General features: G+C 40.3%; 1 protein-coding gene across 1 annotated transcript in view; it reads left to right on the plus strand.

The window, feature by feature from the left end:
- The window catches only part of LOC126248696 (phospholipase A-2-activating protein), a 133,240-nt gene extending 115,420 nt beyond the window's left edge, over positions 1 to 17,820 (plus strand). Inside the window, exons 12-13 of the mRNA XM_049949977.1 lie at positions 12,947 to 13,224; positions 16,608 to 17,820. Coding sequence (XP_049805934.1) covers positions 12,947 to 13,224; positions 16,608 to 16,976 — 647 coding nt within the window. The 3' untranslated portion in view covers positions 16,977 to 17,820. The remainder of the gene's footprint in view (positions 1 to 12,946; positions 13,225 to 16,607) is intronic.
- Positions 17,821 to 18,671: the final 851 nt, after the last annotated feature.

Consider the following 18,671-nt stretch of genomic DNA (forward strand, 5'->3'; position numbering starts at 1 on the left):
ATATGCTACAGCAGTTAACTTTGAAGCATATAAGACATAATACATTTTAATAAATGAAACAGTAACTCTACTAGAGCTCCAAATAAAATACTGTTCTGCACTGCAGTATATGAAATAATTACAACACTCTGCAAGTTATTGTAGGTTCATTTTTTCACTGCTTTAAATAAGTCAGTGTTCCTTTCCTTTTTTTATGTGGTATTTCACACATTTTCTTCTGTGCAAATTGTTTTATATGCATCAGTTTCAACAACTCACTATGGTTTGGTTCACTTGGTCTCTTCATTCACATTGACACTTTGTTATCCAATATATCTTGTATGTACTGGAAACATCATATATGATTCCTCATCTTCAACCACTTTATGTCCTCATTTTCTACGGCATCAGTAATGTGTTCTTCATTTATGGTGTCTGAAATCAGTTCCTTGTTGTTGATGCCTGCCCAGTGGTTCAGGTCTTTTAAGATCAACATTGCTTTGGCGAACACCACATGCAGACCTGATGTCACTAATGTTGAAACCCGTCTCACTTCCTTTTTCATCTGTTGTGTTTTCCAAAACTGATAATTTTATCCAGAAATTCCCAATTTTCTTCAGACTGCTTTGCTATGCCAGACTTACCGAATGCATAACAGTTGTCAGATTTCAAACTGGTTTACATTTTTCCATGTGAATTTACTGTTGGAATGAGCAGTTCACAATGGCAGTGAGTGTTAAGTCTTTCGCTGCTGTGGGTGTGTATACATGTCATGCTCTGCTGCTCTCCAGGTGCTGTGGGCGTGTAACTTGTGGAACTTGGATTTTCCCACAGTGCTATTGACATCTGTATGCATACCAAGCCACCAATCTCTGTGCTGCAGATGAGTTACTTCCACATCTCGGTGAACAAGAGTTTCAAGTGTTTATTATATGACATATGTGCCCCTTTGTGGAGGGGGAAAAAAAACTTCTTTCAATATCTTGAACTGTTTATGAAATATGATGATTGTTATGACCACGTAATTCCTGATTCACAGGGACAGAAATGGGTGTGATGCATGTGACCATGCATCGGATATAAAAAATCAATAACTTGAGAATGAAATTAGGTATTGAACTGCTCTTTGTTGCAAGTAGTATTTTGATATCTTATCTACATTTTATCTAGATCATTTATCAAATGAAGGTATCGGACTGTTAAGTTGTGCAAAACTCAAATGTTTTCAGTGAATAGTTCTCTTAAAATTGGTTGGTAAGTATTTCATAGAGGCCAGAAGACCCTTTCTCGGTACAGATACCAGCATTTGGCAAGCAGCGTAGCCACAACAAAGCTGCGCTCAGCATTGAATACAGAGAGCACTTCTGTAGCAGCAAAAGGGTTGAATGCTCGTAGGATGTTCTCATCCAGTGGCTGAATTAATGCTGTTGTGTTTTTTACACACACACACACACACACACACACACACACACACACACACACACAGATATACAGGGTGTCTCAAAAATGACCGGTATATTTGAAACGGTAATAAAAACTAAACAAGCAGCGATAGAAATACACCGTTTGTTGCAATATGCTTGGGACAACAGTACATTTTCAGGCAGACAAACTTTCGAAATTACAGTAGTTACAATTGTCAACAACAGATGGCGCTGCGGTCTGGGAAACTCTATAGTACGATATTTTCCACATATCCACCATGCGTAGCAATAATATGGCGTAGTCTCTGAATGAAATTACCCGAAACCTTTGACAACGTGTCTGGCGGAATGGCTTCACATGCAGATGAGATGTACTGCTTCAGCTGTTCAATTGTTTCTGGATTCTGGCGGTACACCTGGTCTTTCAAGTATCCCCACAGAAAGAAGTCACAGGGGTTCATGTCTGGCGAATAGGGAGGCCAATCCACGCCGCCTCCTGTATGTTTCGGATAGCCCAAAGCAATCACACGATCATCGAAATATTCATTCAGGAAATTAAAGACGTCGGCCGTGCGATGTGGCCGGGCACCATCTTGAATAAACCACGAGGTGTTCGCAGTGTCGTCTAAGGCAGTTTGTACCGCCACAAATTCACGAAGAATGTCCAGATAGCGTGATGCAGTAAGTTTTTCGGTTCCTCATATGCGCCAGTTCTGTTTATTGACGAAGCCGTCCAGGTAAAAATAAGCTTCGTCAGTAAACCAAATGCTGCCCACATGCATATCGCCGTCATCAATCCTGTGCACTATATCGTTAGCGAATGTCTCTCACGCAGCAATGGTAGTGACGCTGAGGGGTTGCCGCGTTTGAATTTTGTATGGATAGAGGTGTAAACTCTGGCGCATGAGACGATACGTGGACGTTGGCGTCATTTGGACCGCAGCTGCAACACGGCGAACGGAAACCCGAGGCCGCTGTTGGATCACCTGCTGCACTAGCTGCGCGTTGCCCTCTGTGGTTGCCATACGCGGTCGCCCTACCTTTCCAGCACGTTCATCCATCACGTTCCCAGTCCGTTGAAATTTTTCAAACAGATCCTTTATTGTATCACTTTTCGGTCCTTTGGTTACATTAAACCTCCGTTGAAAACTTTGTCTTGTTGCAACAACACTGTGTTCTAGGCGGTGGAATTCCAACACCAGAAAAATCCTCTGTTCTAAGGAATAAACCATGTTGTTCACAGCACACTTGCACGTTGTGAACAGCACACGCTTACAGCAGAAAGACGACGTACAGAATGGCGCACCCACAGACTGCGTTGTCTTCTATATCTTTCACATCACCTGCAGCGCCATCTGTTGTTGAAAATTGTGACTACTGTAATTTCGAAAGTTTGTCCGCCTGAAAATGTACTGTTGTCCCAAGCATATTGCAACAAACGGTGTATTTCTATCGCTGCTCGTTTAGTTTTTATTGCCGTTTCAAATATACCGGTCATTTTTGAAACACCCTGTGTGTGTGTGTATATATATAGAGGGAAACATTCCACGTGGGAATCTACTATACAATTTTATACCGCCTATATATACTCAATAATACGTAACCCACTTCCAAACCATAACAAAAAAAATTTTTTTCCGCTTTCAACACTACTGCTGCTATAAAATCCACCGTTTCTAGTTCACAAACAGTTCCTTTCACCTATTAAACAACCATTTCGGCAGTTCTAATAACTTTCGCTTTATTTCCATTTTCGTTTTTCCCACATCACTCATAATTTTTAGCCGCTTCCCACAGGTTTTGTCATTATTTCTTCGTCAGACAATTGTTAGCCTCATTTTCATAATCTGCCACCACAAAACCACTCCTTTTAATACATTTACATGCAGTTTTTTCGAAATTTTCCCGAATTTCTCCATCCTTTAACGTGTTTTGGCAGCAACACAACCACCTAACCTTTGTGCACATCGTTGTCTACCAACCCAAGTCCAACATAGCCCAGCTGTAACCAACACTTTTTCGCCTTTTTTCACACCAGATCTCCAGTTACTTTCCAGTTCACCTTTATCTCTCCCCATATATTTTTATTTTCATTTTCATTTCAGCCTCATGTTACACTTTCCACCTTCTAATACCATGTCACCCTCACAACACCCCCACGACGACCCCATTAAGTTTTATTTACATTCCCTCCGCAAACATGCCTTCACCCTAGCCAGATTATGCTCCCATATTTTATTTTCTCAGGCTTGTCTGACATTTGGCATTACCCCCATAGGCCTCATACTTAAAGTTCCCATCTCTGGCTGCAACCCTTCTTTCCATCAGTCCCTATACCACTTCCAAACTGAACAATCCATTGCCCTCACCCACCTAATCCTTCACCTACACAGGCCTTTGAATATGTCTGCTTTTGTGTGTGTGTGTGTGTGTGTGTGTGTGTGTGTGTGTGTGTGTGTGCACGCGAGTGTATACCCGTCCTTTTTCCCCTTTTTCCGCTCCCGGGATTGGAATGACTCCTTACCCTCTCCCTTAAAAACCCACATCCTTTCGTCTTTCCCTCTCCTTCCCTCTTTCCTGATGAGGCAACAGTTTGTTGCGAAAGCTTGAATTTTGTGTGTATGTTTGTATTTGTTTGTGTGTCTGTCGACCTGCCAGCACTTTCATTTGGTAAGTCACATATATATATCCTTCTGATTGCAACACATCAGCAGGTTGATACACTGTACAGTGATCAAGGGTTAATAGAGCTTCTTTTTTCAACCTAAGTGATTGCAGGTGCTTTATCACTGATGGAACAAATTCTTCATGAAACTACTTAATGAAGAGATCACATGTCATTGAAGCATTCTTTGAATGCATGGAGAGGAACTGTAATAATGACATGTTGACACGTGTGAAACATATAGGGCTATCACTTTTCTGTGTAAAATGAGGTTTCAGCCTATGGTTACCAAATTTATTTGTGGCTAGCAAAGTACAGGATCCCATGAATCTGAGAAAAAAAGTATCTATTAATGAGGGAAGATATACCCTATACACACTACAGTCAAATAGCACACTGAAGATCACCCAACCACTGAAGGGTTTCTCTGGAGACGTGGATTTCTTTAATCCCTCCTTCTTTGAAAACATAAATTACACAATTTAAAATATGACCTACAGTTTGAAGTTCACTGCACTCACAAAAAGGATCATCTGCAGTATCCTGCTTTGTCGTTAAGCTTTTACAGTGACCTGTTCCAGTTCTTATTCTGTTCATTCTTGTCCAGAGTATTGTTTGATCACGTCAGCAGTAAGGAATCCATTTTGCAGGGTATTTGTTCACCAGTGTTCCTGCCAATCCCTTTCTGCCTCAAAAACTTCTAATCTTTGGAAGATTTTCTGGTGAGGTTTCCTCGACTTCAGTTGATCCTTTGTGTGTAAATAATGAAGAATTTGGAGACTGCATTGGTTTGATATCTTTTTTGTCTTCTTTTTTATTGCAGCATTGTGTGTGATGTTGGTGACTGGACACTGGCTAGCAGTTTCAGTGAGCCACTTATGATCATCATCGATTCACTGAGCTCTTCATCAACTTTTTTTGTGTGGGCACTCATTGCTCACACTGGGGCACAGTATTCTGCAGTACTACGTGCCAGTGCTGATGGGCACAGTGTGTTTGCCTCATTTCTCCATGGGCTGCCTGTTAGTTTGGCTAGTATATTGTTTCTGGATTTCAGTTTTTGCTTCACTACTTGTAGGTCGTACTTGTATGGAAATGTATGGTCAAGTTTAACTACTAACTATTTATAGGTGTTTCCATGTTTAATTGACTCTAGATTGAGTTTCAGGCTCAACTTCCTGTTAGCTTCTTTATTGTTGAGGTGTGTAGTGATACAGATTTAGAATTTGCTTTCAAGTGCCGTTTGGTATAATACTCGTGATTTTGATGGTGTGGTTATTGCTAAATGATTGCTATGGGAAAATTTATGTGATGTTGTGTTGTGTAAATCTGATAATATAATACAAAGTTGAAAAGTGAGGAGGCGAGCACTGAACAATGAGGTAGGCCATTGTGAAGTGTTCTAACACTGCATATCTCATCTCTCAGTATAGCATAGATTTCATGATCTCTGGCATTTTCTTGCATTTGGTGACTTCTGTGAGTTCACCTAAAAGCCGTAGGGTCCCGACTGTGTTGTACTCTTCCCTGTCAAAGAAATGCTAATAGCATGCACATTATAGCCTGTACAATGTAGCAGGTGCAGGTTAAGTTTACCTGTAGAAACACCAGATGTGACCATGAATTGTACTGATGACCCCCACAAAATGCAGCATTGGATGGACCCATTGTCATGGGCGAATGCAGTTTGGAATAGACAGCTGAGCACGTCTTACACTTAACTTGTGTACAGCCATCACTTGTGTACATACAGAACCTACTCTCATTACCGAAGACAACAGAGTACCAGTTCACCCTCCATGTAACTCTTTCTTGACATCAGAGTAGTAATGCTTGGTGCTGTTGTGGTGTCAGTGGTAGCCTGGCCAGAGATGTGTGTGATCTTAATCCAGCTTGAAGCAGACTGTTTCCAGTAGTCCCTGAAGAAACATCAGGTGCAAAGTGTGGCTAGATTTTGTCCCTGGATGAAGTTCATTCTGCCACTGCTGCTCACACAATGCATCAGTCTTGACGTGAGTGTGTGTGTGTGTGTGTGTGTGTGTGTGTGTGTGTGTGTGTGTGTGTACACACTATGTGAATGTTCAATACATTCTCAATACGTCCATTCAGCTTGCTGCAGTCCCACTATGTGACCTCATTCAAGCAGCTGAAGCTGTTTAATAGGCGCACGTAATTGTCGATGGAGCATGGTTGTACTCTAGAATGAATGTTGTAAATGCTGTTCACCTCTAAATTCAGCAAAGTTAGTGCCTGGAGCATCAAAGCAGAAGGTGCACGGACAGACCTCCTGAGCAGTGTCTGATTGCTGATGTCCATGACAAATGATTGGTAACACTGCAACCCCTCTGTATTATGCACATATTATACCTTGGTGCTGCTGAACAGAGTCCTTGGAGGTAATGCATTTGTTTTTTTCCATCAGTGTAGTAGTGCAGGCCATGCGGGCAAGATCGCTCAAGGTTGTATACATTCCACCTGCTACACAATCATAGCTTAAGCACTTCTTGTGTAAGTGGATCAAATTACGTTCCTAAAACCTGTCTTGATAATCTGTTGTAGAGAGAGCATTAGGTACCTGCCCAGTCATAGCCCCCTGACAGTGCAGGGAACACACTGTTGATACCTGAAATGAAAACTTTCTATACATGCCGAGTGGTACTGCATGTCAGATCTTTGGGCTTCTAGTCAATGGTTAACATGTGGGATAGATGGTTTACTGTGGGAGGGTGATGCTTATGGGAAGAGCTGTGATCAGCGTTGGATGATCCACAATGAAAATGATAGAACTTTCTCACACTGTTGGTTGCAAGATCCCTGTGATCTTGGCAGAGAGAGTACATTCATTGTGTTGTGCTAGTCATAAATACAGAAACATAAAATATTAGTACACTTTATGACAGTGTGGATAAGATGATTTACCTAGCTTTACACACTCCATTTCTCCGAACATTAAAGCATCCCTTGATGCAGACAAATCTACAAGAGTCTTCACCTGAAGTATAACTGACATAATGTTCACATTAGGTTCTGCCTAAGACATGTAATACTCTGGTGGCCTATCTAAGACAATGCTGTTGTCTTGATCGGTGTCTGTGTACTGAGGCAAGCGTTCCTCTGCTCATCCGTAAGTACTTAAGTAGACCATCGATTACAGAGTGGTGTAGCAAAAGCTCTAAGTGACGTGGCTATGCCAGCATTGCTCATTGCTTGGTGCAGCATGCAGTGACCATACTTCCTTATGGTTTCATTGCGAGGTGCAAACCTTGCTTTGGCACCCTATTGTTTGGCTGACAATGCAGAATGTTATGAGACAAAGATTTCCTGCTTCCGGACTACATTGGAGTGGAAAGTAGATTCAAATGAAATGGTGAGAAGTAATCCCCTCTGTACTTAGTTTGAACGTGAATGGATGATGTGTCCTATTTTCCCACAAAAACTTAATTTTTTGTTGAAAATATTGAAGGAAATCTCCACTCAGTCACAGGCATTCTTTCCCATGAGAAGCTTGCTGACATTACTGTCATCATCACTTCTCACTACCATCTCTCCTTGGTATAACCTGCAGCAATTCTGCATGCCATGGCTTCATTAAGTTCTTGAAATTTTCAGAGGTAGGTGCAGCAGATAACTACACATAAGTCTCTGTCCCTATAAGTTACAGGCTGTTGATTTTTAGGCATGGCACTGGCAGTCGATAGCATCCTGACGTGTTCCATCGGGTTCAGAAAAGCTGAGTTTGGTGGCCAAGACATGAATGTCTGTTCACTATCATGTTCCTTAAACCACAATAGCACGAGTCTGGTTAAGTGACAGCTGTAAGTAGACTGTCGATTACAGTGGTGTAGCAAAGCTCTAAGAGGTGTGGCTATGCCAGTATTGCTCATTCATTGGGGTAGCATGCAGTGACTGTGCTCTTCTGTGGTGTCGTTGCAAGGTGCCAATCTTGATTTGGCATGCTGTTCTTCAGAAAACACAGTATCCACCTTGAAAGTGACTGGGAACACTGACCAAAAAAATAATCAGAGTGCACTCCCATATCCAGAGATGCAGATGCAGTGGTGAGTTGAACTGCGAGGTGATGTTCTGGGGCAGCATGATGATGATGTGGGGGATGGAGCGTTCATGGACATTGGGTCAGGCAGCTGGAAAGGCACCAACGGGGGTGGCGGCCTCTAGGGGCACCACCATGGATAAAGCCAACCTTGTTAGAAGTGACTGCTAGTGTGGGCCCCAGCGACATGCTGGATCTGTGGACAGACATTCTGTGGCAGAATCACTGACATACTCGGAAGTGCGCCACAGCTGGTTTTGGTGGTGCCGCTGCAGCCATGCAGAACATCTGATGTTGCAATAAGAATGGGGTTATTTTAATGACTGTGCTCCCAGGGCTGTTTCTTTCCAAAACAAATTGTAGATGACTTCATATTGCAGCTGAAACTTAATCTAACTTGGCGGAACATATTATGTCTGTGGCGGTCGCAGGCGATGCAACAGGTTACTACACTGTCTATGAGTGCATAACAGATCTGCTGTTGACACCCCATCATGTGGCAAGGAGCAGTAGGACAGGAAAATCATCAAAGCTTGCTGGTCTGGAGTTTCTCCTTTTGACTTTTGAACATTGAACTGAACTGTTCAGTGGCGCCATTAGACTGAGGATGAAAAGATGCGGTGAGCACATGGTGTATGCCATAGGTGCCACAAAACTTTAGGAAATCGACTGACTTGAATTGTGGTCCACTGTCTGAGACAGTGACCTCTGGATGACATTCAAGACAAAAAATAGAAGACAAAGCCAATATCATACTTGCAGTAGTGATGAATTGTAAGTGTCTAACACTAACAACCACATCTTGATCCAGAACAGACTCGTGGAAATCAATATGAATGCATTACTGTGGTTAGACAGATCTGACCAATGTCTTCCTCAAACTTTGGAAAGAGATGTCATTTGCTCAGTCTGAACATCTCCCCCCTGCTGAGTACAATGATGTCTAGTGAGTTGCTTCGCGTGAACTATGCGCCAGTGATCTTGGTGCAATAAAGACAAAACTTCCCATTGTAGGGAGTGAGGAATCACAACAGGCACATCCGCATGCAAGAACATAACACCTGATCATGTGGGAAGTGCGTGATGATGCGAAAAAGTCACGTGTCACTGAGTAAGGAGCTTCTTTCAAACTGCATGGCCACCCATGTCACACTTATTGGAAAACAACCTGCAGAGCAGCAACACACTGAAAATCAAAAGGAAAATTTTGACGACATTCAAAATTGTGAGAATCAGTGTGAAACCATAATTCCTCAGATGACTCAAATGCTGTGGCGGTACCAACTGATAATGAAGAGGACAAGTCAGTGTTCGAATGTTGGGCAGTGGGCCTGTACAACAGCTCAGATTGATAATTATACAATGTCAGATCCAGATGTTTCAAATTTTGGGCTGTCTGAGGTGTGACAGGCTTGGCAGCATTGAATGAGGCCATCAGAGGCCCATGATCTGTCAGGAAATAGAACTTCCAACCGTACAGATATTGGTGGATTTTTTAACACCATAGATAATGGCGAGTGCCTCTTTTTCAAGCTGACCATAGTTACACTGTGCTTTGTTAAGAGTTTTTGAGTCAATAACAATAGTTCTATCAGAAGAACCACTTTTGTGGGAGAGCACAGCTCCGATTGTGTAAGAAGAGGAATCTACAGCCAATATGACAATACGACTGAGTCAAAATGAATGGAGCATTTACCACTTAACAATGCATCTCTTAATTGCTGAAATGCATTCTGTCATTATTTGGACCACACAAAAGGAACAGCCAATTGAACAGTGCAGAAATTTGCTCAGGATTAGCAATAAATCTGATGTAATAGGTGATTATTTATTACAAAGTATTGCTTGGACTGTTCATCCAATGGCAACTGTAAATATGCCTCACACAACTCAGTCTTTGAAAAGTATCTGCCTTGTCTCAGTCTGTCTATCAACTCCTCCAGATGTGGAAGAGGAAAAGATTCCATGACAGTTTGCGGGTTTACTGTTGCTTTAAAGTCAACACATGGATGTAAACTACCAGATTGCTTCTTTAGAATGACCAAGGATGATGCCCAGTGACTTGTAGAAATGGGTTGTCTTTCCATCTTGTGTTTGTGCAGGCTGCTTCTAGAGACGAAAAAATTTAAACCTTGCTGCTGCAACATGGACTTGACTATCATGATGTTCATCTAGTAGCTTAACAAGGTTGTCGCAGTTGATGGATTTGGGACTAATGTCTGTACACAGTTTAACACACAAATGGTAGATGTTGGCTCCGACTGTCGACAAGAAGAAAGCATTGAGCTCCATACCTTTTCTTTTGTATGCAGTGAAATGGGCCTCCAGTTTTGCCTAATATTCTGACCATTCTGCTTCCTGACTATGGTATGGGCGAAATGTAGGTGGAGCAACCAGTGGCGGTGCTGCTTGGTGCGAGAGTAGTGACATCAGTTGTTGAATGCCAAGCAGCCGGCATTCAATATGCTGCGCTTGAAATGGAGTGATTTTGGTTAGATGTATTTCCTGTGGTGGTTCAGACATGGTGAAACACTTGATATGATACACAGATTTCAAGAACAGGAAGTTGGCAAGACCAGGCAGTGAAAGCACATCCTTACTTGCACACAGTAACCGTGCAGCTGGCAAAGCAAGTCTATTTTGCAAACAATTTCATCACCATTTGTTGTGTCGAATGAAAATACACATGGCAGTACAAGGGTGGGTTCATTGGCTAGCTTTGAGTCTTTGCCTGAGGTTTATTTGGCATAATGTTTATATCATTTTCTGCCTAAGACATTTAATATTCAGGTGGCTGATCTAAAACAATGCTGTTGTCTTGATCAGTGACTGCGAAATGGAGTGAGCATTCCTCTGGTCAGCCGTAAGTAAAATATTGATTGCGGAGGTGTAGCAAAGCACTAGGAGGCATGGCAATGTCAGTGTTGCACATTCATTGGTGGGGCATGCAGAGACTGTGCTCTCTTATGGTTTCATTGTGAGATGCGCCTTGCTTTGGCAACCCATTCTTCGGATGACCCCACAGTTGTTTCAATGCAGAATGTTGTGACACAAAGGCTTCCTGCTTCTGGACCACATCAGGGTGGAAAGTAGGTTCAAATGAAATGGTGAGAAGTAATCCCCTCAGTACTTAGATTGTACCTGAATGGATGGTGTGTCCTTTTTATCCACAAAACCTTAGTTTTTTGTTGAAAATATTGAGGGAAAATTCGGGAACTAGTATATATTAGGAAAATGCAGAGAGATTTGATGATTTAAAAAACTGATCTCCACTCAATCACAGGCCTTTTCCCCCATGAGAAGCTTGATGATGTTTTGCTCCACACATTCACCTTAGTCTGGTACAGTCGTGTGTGTGTGTGTGTGTGTGTGTGTGTGTGTGTGTGTGTGTGTGTGTGTGTGTCTATGAATGCAATGCAGCAGCAATTCTGCATGGCATGGCTTCATCAAGTTCTTAAAGATTCGATAGGTTTGTGGTAGCAGATGATTACTCATAGGTTATACAGCTCCTATAAATTACGGGCCATTGGTCTGTGGGTATGGCACTGTCACTCGATAGCATCCTGACATTTTTCACTGGGTTCAGAAAAGCTGAATTTGGTGGCCACAACAGAAATGTCTGTTCACTATCATGTTTCTTAAACCACAGTACCATGATTCTGGATAAGTGAAACATACAGTTATCAAGCTGGAACATGCCATTGCCATTGGGGAAGACATCATGTATGAACGGATACAGGTGATCTGCAATAATGTTCACGTAACCAACAGCTGTCATGATGCCATCGATTACTGTGGTACAGTGGGAGGTCCAATTGACTCTCACACATAGCATAATACTGCCCCCCCCCCCCCCTCCCACCAGCTGGCCCGCATCCATGGCATGGTGCAAGTTTTGAGCAGCTATTTTGGACAAGACCATGAACCTGGTGTAACAAGAAACATGATTATTCCAACCACGCAACACATTTCCATTGATACACAGTCCAGTGCCAATGAGAGATTAGAGCCCACACGGGAGCATACCGACAATCCTCCTTTCCACGAACAATACGAGACTGGAATAGAGGGGAGAACCGATAGAGGTACTCAAGGTACCCTCCGCCACACACCGTCAGGTGGCTTGCGGAGTATGGATGTGGATGTAGATGTAGATCCCTTGCCCACTGCAATCGTAGCTGATGATGATGTCATGTCAGCATAGGAACATGTGGGGGTTGTCTGCTGTGGAACCCCAAGTTCAATAATGTTTCATGGTGAAATGTGTATCATTTGTGTTTCGAATATTCATTGCAATGTGGAAGATTAGCATTATATTTGATGTCTTGTATAGTGTGTGATGGAAGAATGTTTTCATTGTCATTTTGCCCCTTTGTGTTTTGCCCCTTTGTGTATGGTACCAAGCAATATTGATGGAATTACACACATGAGCTTGAAGGGTTGTTAACATGGGCGAGAGACATTAACTAATATTTGTCCTCTGTTCTCTGCAAGGAACCAATTTATTTTCATTTATTTCGTGTTAAGTGTGGTGTTTTATCCTTGTTACATCTAACCATAAATGCTTCTAGTATGTCTTAATAGAATAAGTGGTGTGTAATCTAATGTTCAATGTATCTCTGTCTCCAGCAGTGCTGTATCCCTCTAGAGAGTGATCATGTTTTTGTTCTGAGACTTAGAAAATAGTCAAAATGTGTATTGTGTGACACTTATGTATTGGTATTGATGTTTCTTTTGTTAGTTAGTGGCAAAACACATTATATCCATGTTTAACCATACTTTAGTTTCTTTTGTTAACTGCTGTAACACAGTGTTATATGTTTACAGACTGTCTTGTTCCTGCATTGGACCTGTTGAGGGTGGCGGTACGCTCAAAACCTGTTTTCCAAAGGCTATTCAGTGTCCGTAATGGTTACGACATCCTGACTGTGATTGACAAATACATGCAACCAATCTATGGTTCTGATGTGTTGCGTGTGCTTTCTTTACGTACAATATGTAATATAATGGTTCATGAAGAAGGGAGAAAATTGTTCCTGGCTCAGAGAGATAGTATCCTCGATGTAATCAAAAGATATAGGAAACCCTATTCTAAGCATATGCAGGTACAGTATCTTCAAACAGTATCTTCAATGTCGATATTCTGGTCTTTTTTAGATTAGTATCCTGAGCCACTTGGTAAGTAGAGCACTAAGTTTGTTGGAACCAGGAATTGAACAATAGAACTTGCGGAAATGTAAAAACATAAAATTTGGAAACAAAGGAGTCTGCTTTGTAAAATGCAGAAGAGTAGGAGACAGAGAAGTTAAGTAATCTGACTCTGGTAAATATAAGGCATATAGAATTACTATAAATAGGGTAACAGATTGAGGGATTATAACTGAATGCAGGTGGTCAGGTCAGACCAGAAAGCACATAATACTTTGTGAGAAGGCTCTTTATTGGTGAGGGAATTTCAGTAACAGTGGTTCATTCCTGGGCACAGTGATTGTTATTTACAGCTCTGGCATAGTGTGAGGTTTTCTTTCTCCAGTACTGTGTGGTCTAATGTGGTAGGTGTGTGTGTGTGTGTGTGTGTGTGTGTGTGTGTGAGAGAGAGAGAGAGAGAGAGAGAGAGAGAGAGAGAGAGAGAGAGAGAGAGAATGATTTTATTATTGAAATGGTGTGGAATGAATCAGTTTGTGGGAAATGAAATCAGTCAAGCTATTGTGTTTTAGTCCTACTTGTGCAGCTACACTGAAAAATTAGAATTTTTTAAAATTTTTTATATATCCTGGCTACCAGTCTTCAAATAGAAATTCGTCCATGAAATAGGAGTGGTCCAGGAGAAATTGATTTTGAAATTGACTTAAAACTTGCTTTGCTACCTGTCAGACTTTTTAAGTTATTGGGAATATGATTAACAATTTTGTTACTTCATACTGAACTCCTTTCTGAGCCAGTGGCATCTTTAATAATGGATAATAAAGGTCACTTTTTTCTCTAGTGTTCTAGGGGTGGACATAGTTGTTCTTCTCAAATTTTGGTGGGCTGTTTATGATGAAATTCATTAGCAAATATATGTATTGTGATGCTGCAGTTAAAATGCCTAACTCCTTGAAGATATACCTACATCATGATGACTGCATGTGAACACCACATATTATTCTTGCTGCTTACTTTTGTACAATCAGTACTTTCTAAGTGGTGAGTTAACCCCAGAAAATTATTCCATGAGACATTGTTGACTGGAAATGTGCAAAATGTCAGGATGGTCACATGTTTGTTTCCAAGACTAGCAATTTTACGAAGAGCGAAAATAGCTGACATAATTGTTTGATAAGCTCAACAATGTGCTTCTTCCAATTCAAGTTTTCATCAGTACATACAGCCAAATATTTGGGGCATTCTACACTGCTTACTGACTCCTATTCATGTGCTAAATCAATTGTTGTTATGACTTAGTTGTGCAGAACTGAATTAGTGTGTTTTTCAAAATGTAGGGAGAGTCAATTTTCAGAGAACCACTTAATAAGCCACACGTCTTTCTCTCTAATGGGATTTATTATAACAGTAGTATCATATGTAGAGTCTTAGCTAACTGAAGAAGACAAGGTGGAACAAAGGGAAGTAAGAGGATAAGGCTTCATTGCCTGTACTAAGACCATGATATTATCAATGAAACTAAACCAAATGAAAGATTTAGAATACTGATGGATATGTAGGATTCTTACAGATGGCCTTGAAGATGGTAGCATTAGACAATGCCATAAAAAAGCCCACGATAGTTTTATGGATTTGTTTGTAAATTTTAATATCAATTTTGAAGCAGAGGAAGGTGATATTGATTGTGAGAGGTAAAATACTAGGTGATAAGGGGAGAGGAGCTGTGGAGAAACAATGTAGGAAGTGGTTTGTTTTTCAGATATAGGATAACATATTGTGACAAATGAGTTGGATGTGTTCAGCCACCAGTGCATAGATCCTTCCAGTGAGGGCACCAAAAACAGGTACATTTTGTGTGTACAGGCTTATAGACCTCAGGAAACACATACAAATTGGGGGAAATCAGGAAGGAAATGGCCCCATAAGGCATATGTTGGGATGTGTCAGGGAAATTTAGAGAGGACTTCATTCCATTTAATGGTCTTACAATGGACAAGGCAAGGGGAGGTGTCAACCATGACGTATTAATGAATAATCCCAGAACAGTCCATAGAAAATTTGGATTGATGGACTAGTATTCTCTTAACACTTAGTTCTTCAGTCGATTGAATTAATTTTACTGATATGCAGTTATGGTAACAGAATACTTACAAATTCTATTTTAATATAACCCAATTCAAAGTTTGTGTGGTGTCAAATGAAGTAGGATGCTCTTTTGTGAAGGCGTTTTGAAATATAGAATTTTATTTTTTGCGTTCCTCTATCTGTGAGAGACAGTATGGAAGATTTCAAGGTATTTATCAACTTTAAAATAGGATCAAAATGTAACTGGATTATCTAAAAAAAAATTACTTGGACTTGAAAAGTGTTGTAAGTTTCTTACAATATGCAAGTTACTATGAATTTCTGTGTTATCAGTTTCCCTGAATTTTATTCTGAAGTGACAGAGAGTAATACTCTTTATGACACAAGCATTTTCCAATTTGTACCATTACACCCAAGATGATCTCCAGTCTTTTATCATTTTACTTGATGTGCATATTCCCAGAGTGGCATTTATAATGACATTTGAGTGTCTTTGACTGTCGCTTATCAGTTCTTCTGTTTACTTAATAACATTTCATGTAATCACATTTTTCAAAGGGAGTACATCTCACATTATTGGTGTAATGCGTTTGCTGTTGTCAACAGAAGGCAAGGTGCTTGGATGCACATGTAAAGCTGCTTTTCTCGTCCTTGCCAAATTTGAAATATATGAAAAGTTCCTGTTGTGAATAACAAATTATTTAGGAATAAAGATGACGACTCACTAAAGGCAGATGCACTGCGTACTCGACAGAGACACACACAAAATGTACAGAGCTTTACTTTGCTAACCTTTGGAATGCATTTCCTTTCTCAAGCTGTAGGAGAAACATGCATGGGTGCGCGCGCGCGCCCACACACACACACACACACACACACACACACACACACACACACAAACATGGCTAGCTTTAAGAATAGAATTGCTTTCTCAAGCTGTAGGTGGAAGCAATTCCATTCTGAAAGCTAGCAAAGTAAAGCTCTGTACCTTTTGTGTGTGTATCAGTCAACAACGCAGTGCTTCCGCCGTTAGGTGAGTTGTCTCCTTTATTCCTAAATAATTCGTTAAATAGGTATTACCTACAAGACACTATATGGTTCTATAAAATCATTGTTCCAGCACATCTAATCTGTCTTCATGTGTATTGTGTATTCAAACTGGGAATCTATTTTAATGTTCCATTTGTGGTGTTTTAGAGTTGTTTTCATGGATTTATAGACCAATTGTTTTTACATAAATTGTATCTTTTATTATTAGATGGCCGTGGCCACCGTTTTGCTAAATCTGAGTGTGGCAGCGAATCATGACAGAGATGTTGCTACACTGACGGGTGTAGCACTGACCCTTGGGATCGTTTTTCCGCACATCAGAGAGAGTGAAGCTAGCTTCCGGGCTCTTGTTGCCCTGGGAACTTGCATGTGGGATTTTGATGGTAAAGATTGGGATGAGCCATTGCTACTTGTAACAACAAATGCTCAAATTATGGAACACATAAAGCACATAGCTGCATCTAGTTTCGGTGCACCATCATCAGCAAGTGATGAAAGACACAAGCTTCTGGAAAAATTGAATGCTTGTGCTGAAGAATTGTTAAGAAAATTACAGGGAACTACTAAGGACAATTAGAAACCTAACTTGTCAAAATTTGTTGTTTAATTACTTTCAATTTTAGACTGATTAATTTAATGTGAATTCTATATTTTCATAATATTTGATGCAAAGGAGTCAAAGCATAACTTATATGAATGTGATATTAATAATAAGTTACAAAGAAATGTTTTTTGTCTGTGCCAAACAGCCATTATCCAAACTGCACTTAATCCAAAGACGAAGTCAAATGAAATTTGAAATTTGTATTACCTGTTTTGATGCTTGAGACCCCTCATGCAAACTGAAATTAATTATAAATGTAAAATGAGATGAAATCCAGTGTTTGAATTTTACATTGAATTCCAGTTTCAATTCAGTTATGTGTTCTTGTTCAATGTAACTGTTCAATGTAACTGTTCAATGTAGTTGTTCAATGTAACTATTCAGTGTAACTGTTCAATGTAGTAGTTCAATGTAGTAGTTCAGTGTTCTTGTTCGGTGTTTTCAAAAAACTTTGTGTGTTAATTCTTAGTTGTAAGCATGAGCCGACTTTGATTTTTTGTTTGGAACACAAGCATTAAAAAACAAAAAAGCTTGCAACTTCAAGGGCCTAAATTGAAGATTGTAGAAGGAAACCAAACTGTGTCTCGATACCTGTTGGTCATTATGAAAAACCATTCCACAGACTGCAGTTACTTACCTGGAGCATAACAAAACAAATTTTTAAATGGTTTTGTGAACACACACAAATTTTAAAATTATTTATTTACTGTGCGATATTTTGTTCTTAAAGCAAAAAAAAGATAAAAAGGAAAAAGTTCCAAGCAAATTATTTGTGATGTCCCCACAAAACTGTTAATTTGAAAATAAAGATCATTGTTTGTGGATGTAAAATTTTTCTCTTTAGCACCTATAAAATTTCAATACTCTGTATAGCCCATACAAAAACTTGAATTGAATGATAAAGATGCAGCAACACAACAATTTGTATGTATGTTGATGCTTTCTTTTACTGGTGTCCATTGTTGTCAAGACTGTTAATACCATTTATTGTGAAAAGGATAGATTGCTACTCACCATATAGAGTAGTGCTGAGTTGCAGACATGCACAACAAAAATAGTGCTGTATAGTTAAGCTTCTGGCCAAAAGGCCTTCTTCTAAAGTAGAACACACACACACACACACATTCATACAAGTGCAAAACACACACACACACACACACACACACACACACACACACACACACACACACACACACACGACCACTGTTTGGCCGTTGAGGCTGGACTGTGTATAGCAACTGCCAGTTGGCAGTTGCTGTTGTTTGTAGTTCAGCTTCGGTGGTTTTTGTGTGTGTGTGTGTGTGTGTGTGTGTGTGTGTGTGTGTGTTCTATTTTAGGAGGAGGTCTTATGACTGGAAGCTTTTTGTGATATTGGTGAATGAAATGTGATGTATTTGTGGATGTGGATTCAAATTTGAAGCATAAAAAGTGTTTTTGATACACAGTTTTGAAATCTTTATATGTGTATTTCAAGCACAGCATTTGAAACTTTTGATATTTAAGATGGTAATGCATACTGTCTGCTGTATCTGTGTACTAAGTGAGCCATGTGTTAGGGAAATTGAGTGTATACCATATTCTGCCTTTTATATTTTTGGGTTCTCATGTGTACATACAATAATTTCTAATTATATGGGGCCTCCATAACAATCTTCTGATGTGTGGTGG

The sequence above is a fragment of the Schistocerca nitens genome, chromosome 3 (assembly GCF_023898315.1).
Source record: "Schistocerca nitens isolate TAMUIC-IGC-003100 chromosome 3, iqSchNite1.1, whole genome shotgun sequence".
NCBI lineage: Eukaryota > Metazoa > Arthropoda > Insecta > Orthoptera > Acrididae > Schistocerca > Schistocerca nitens.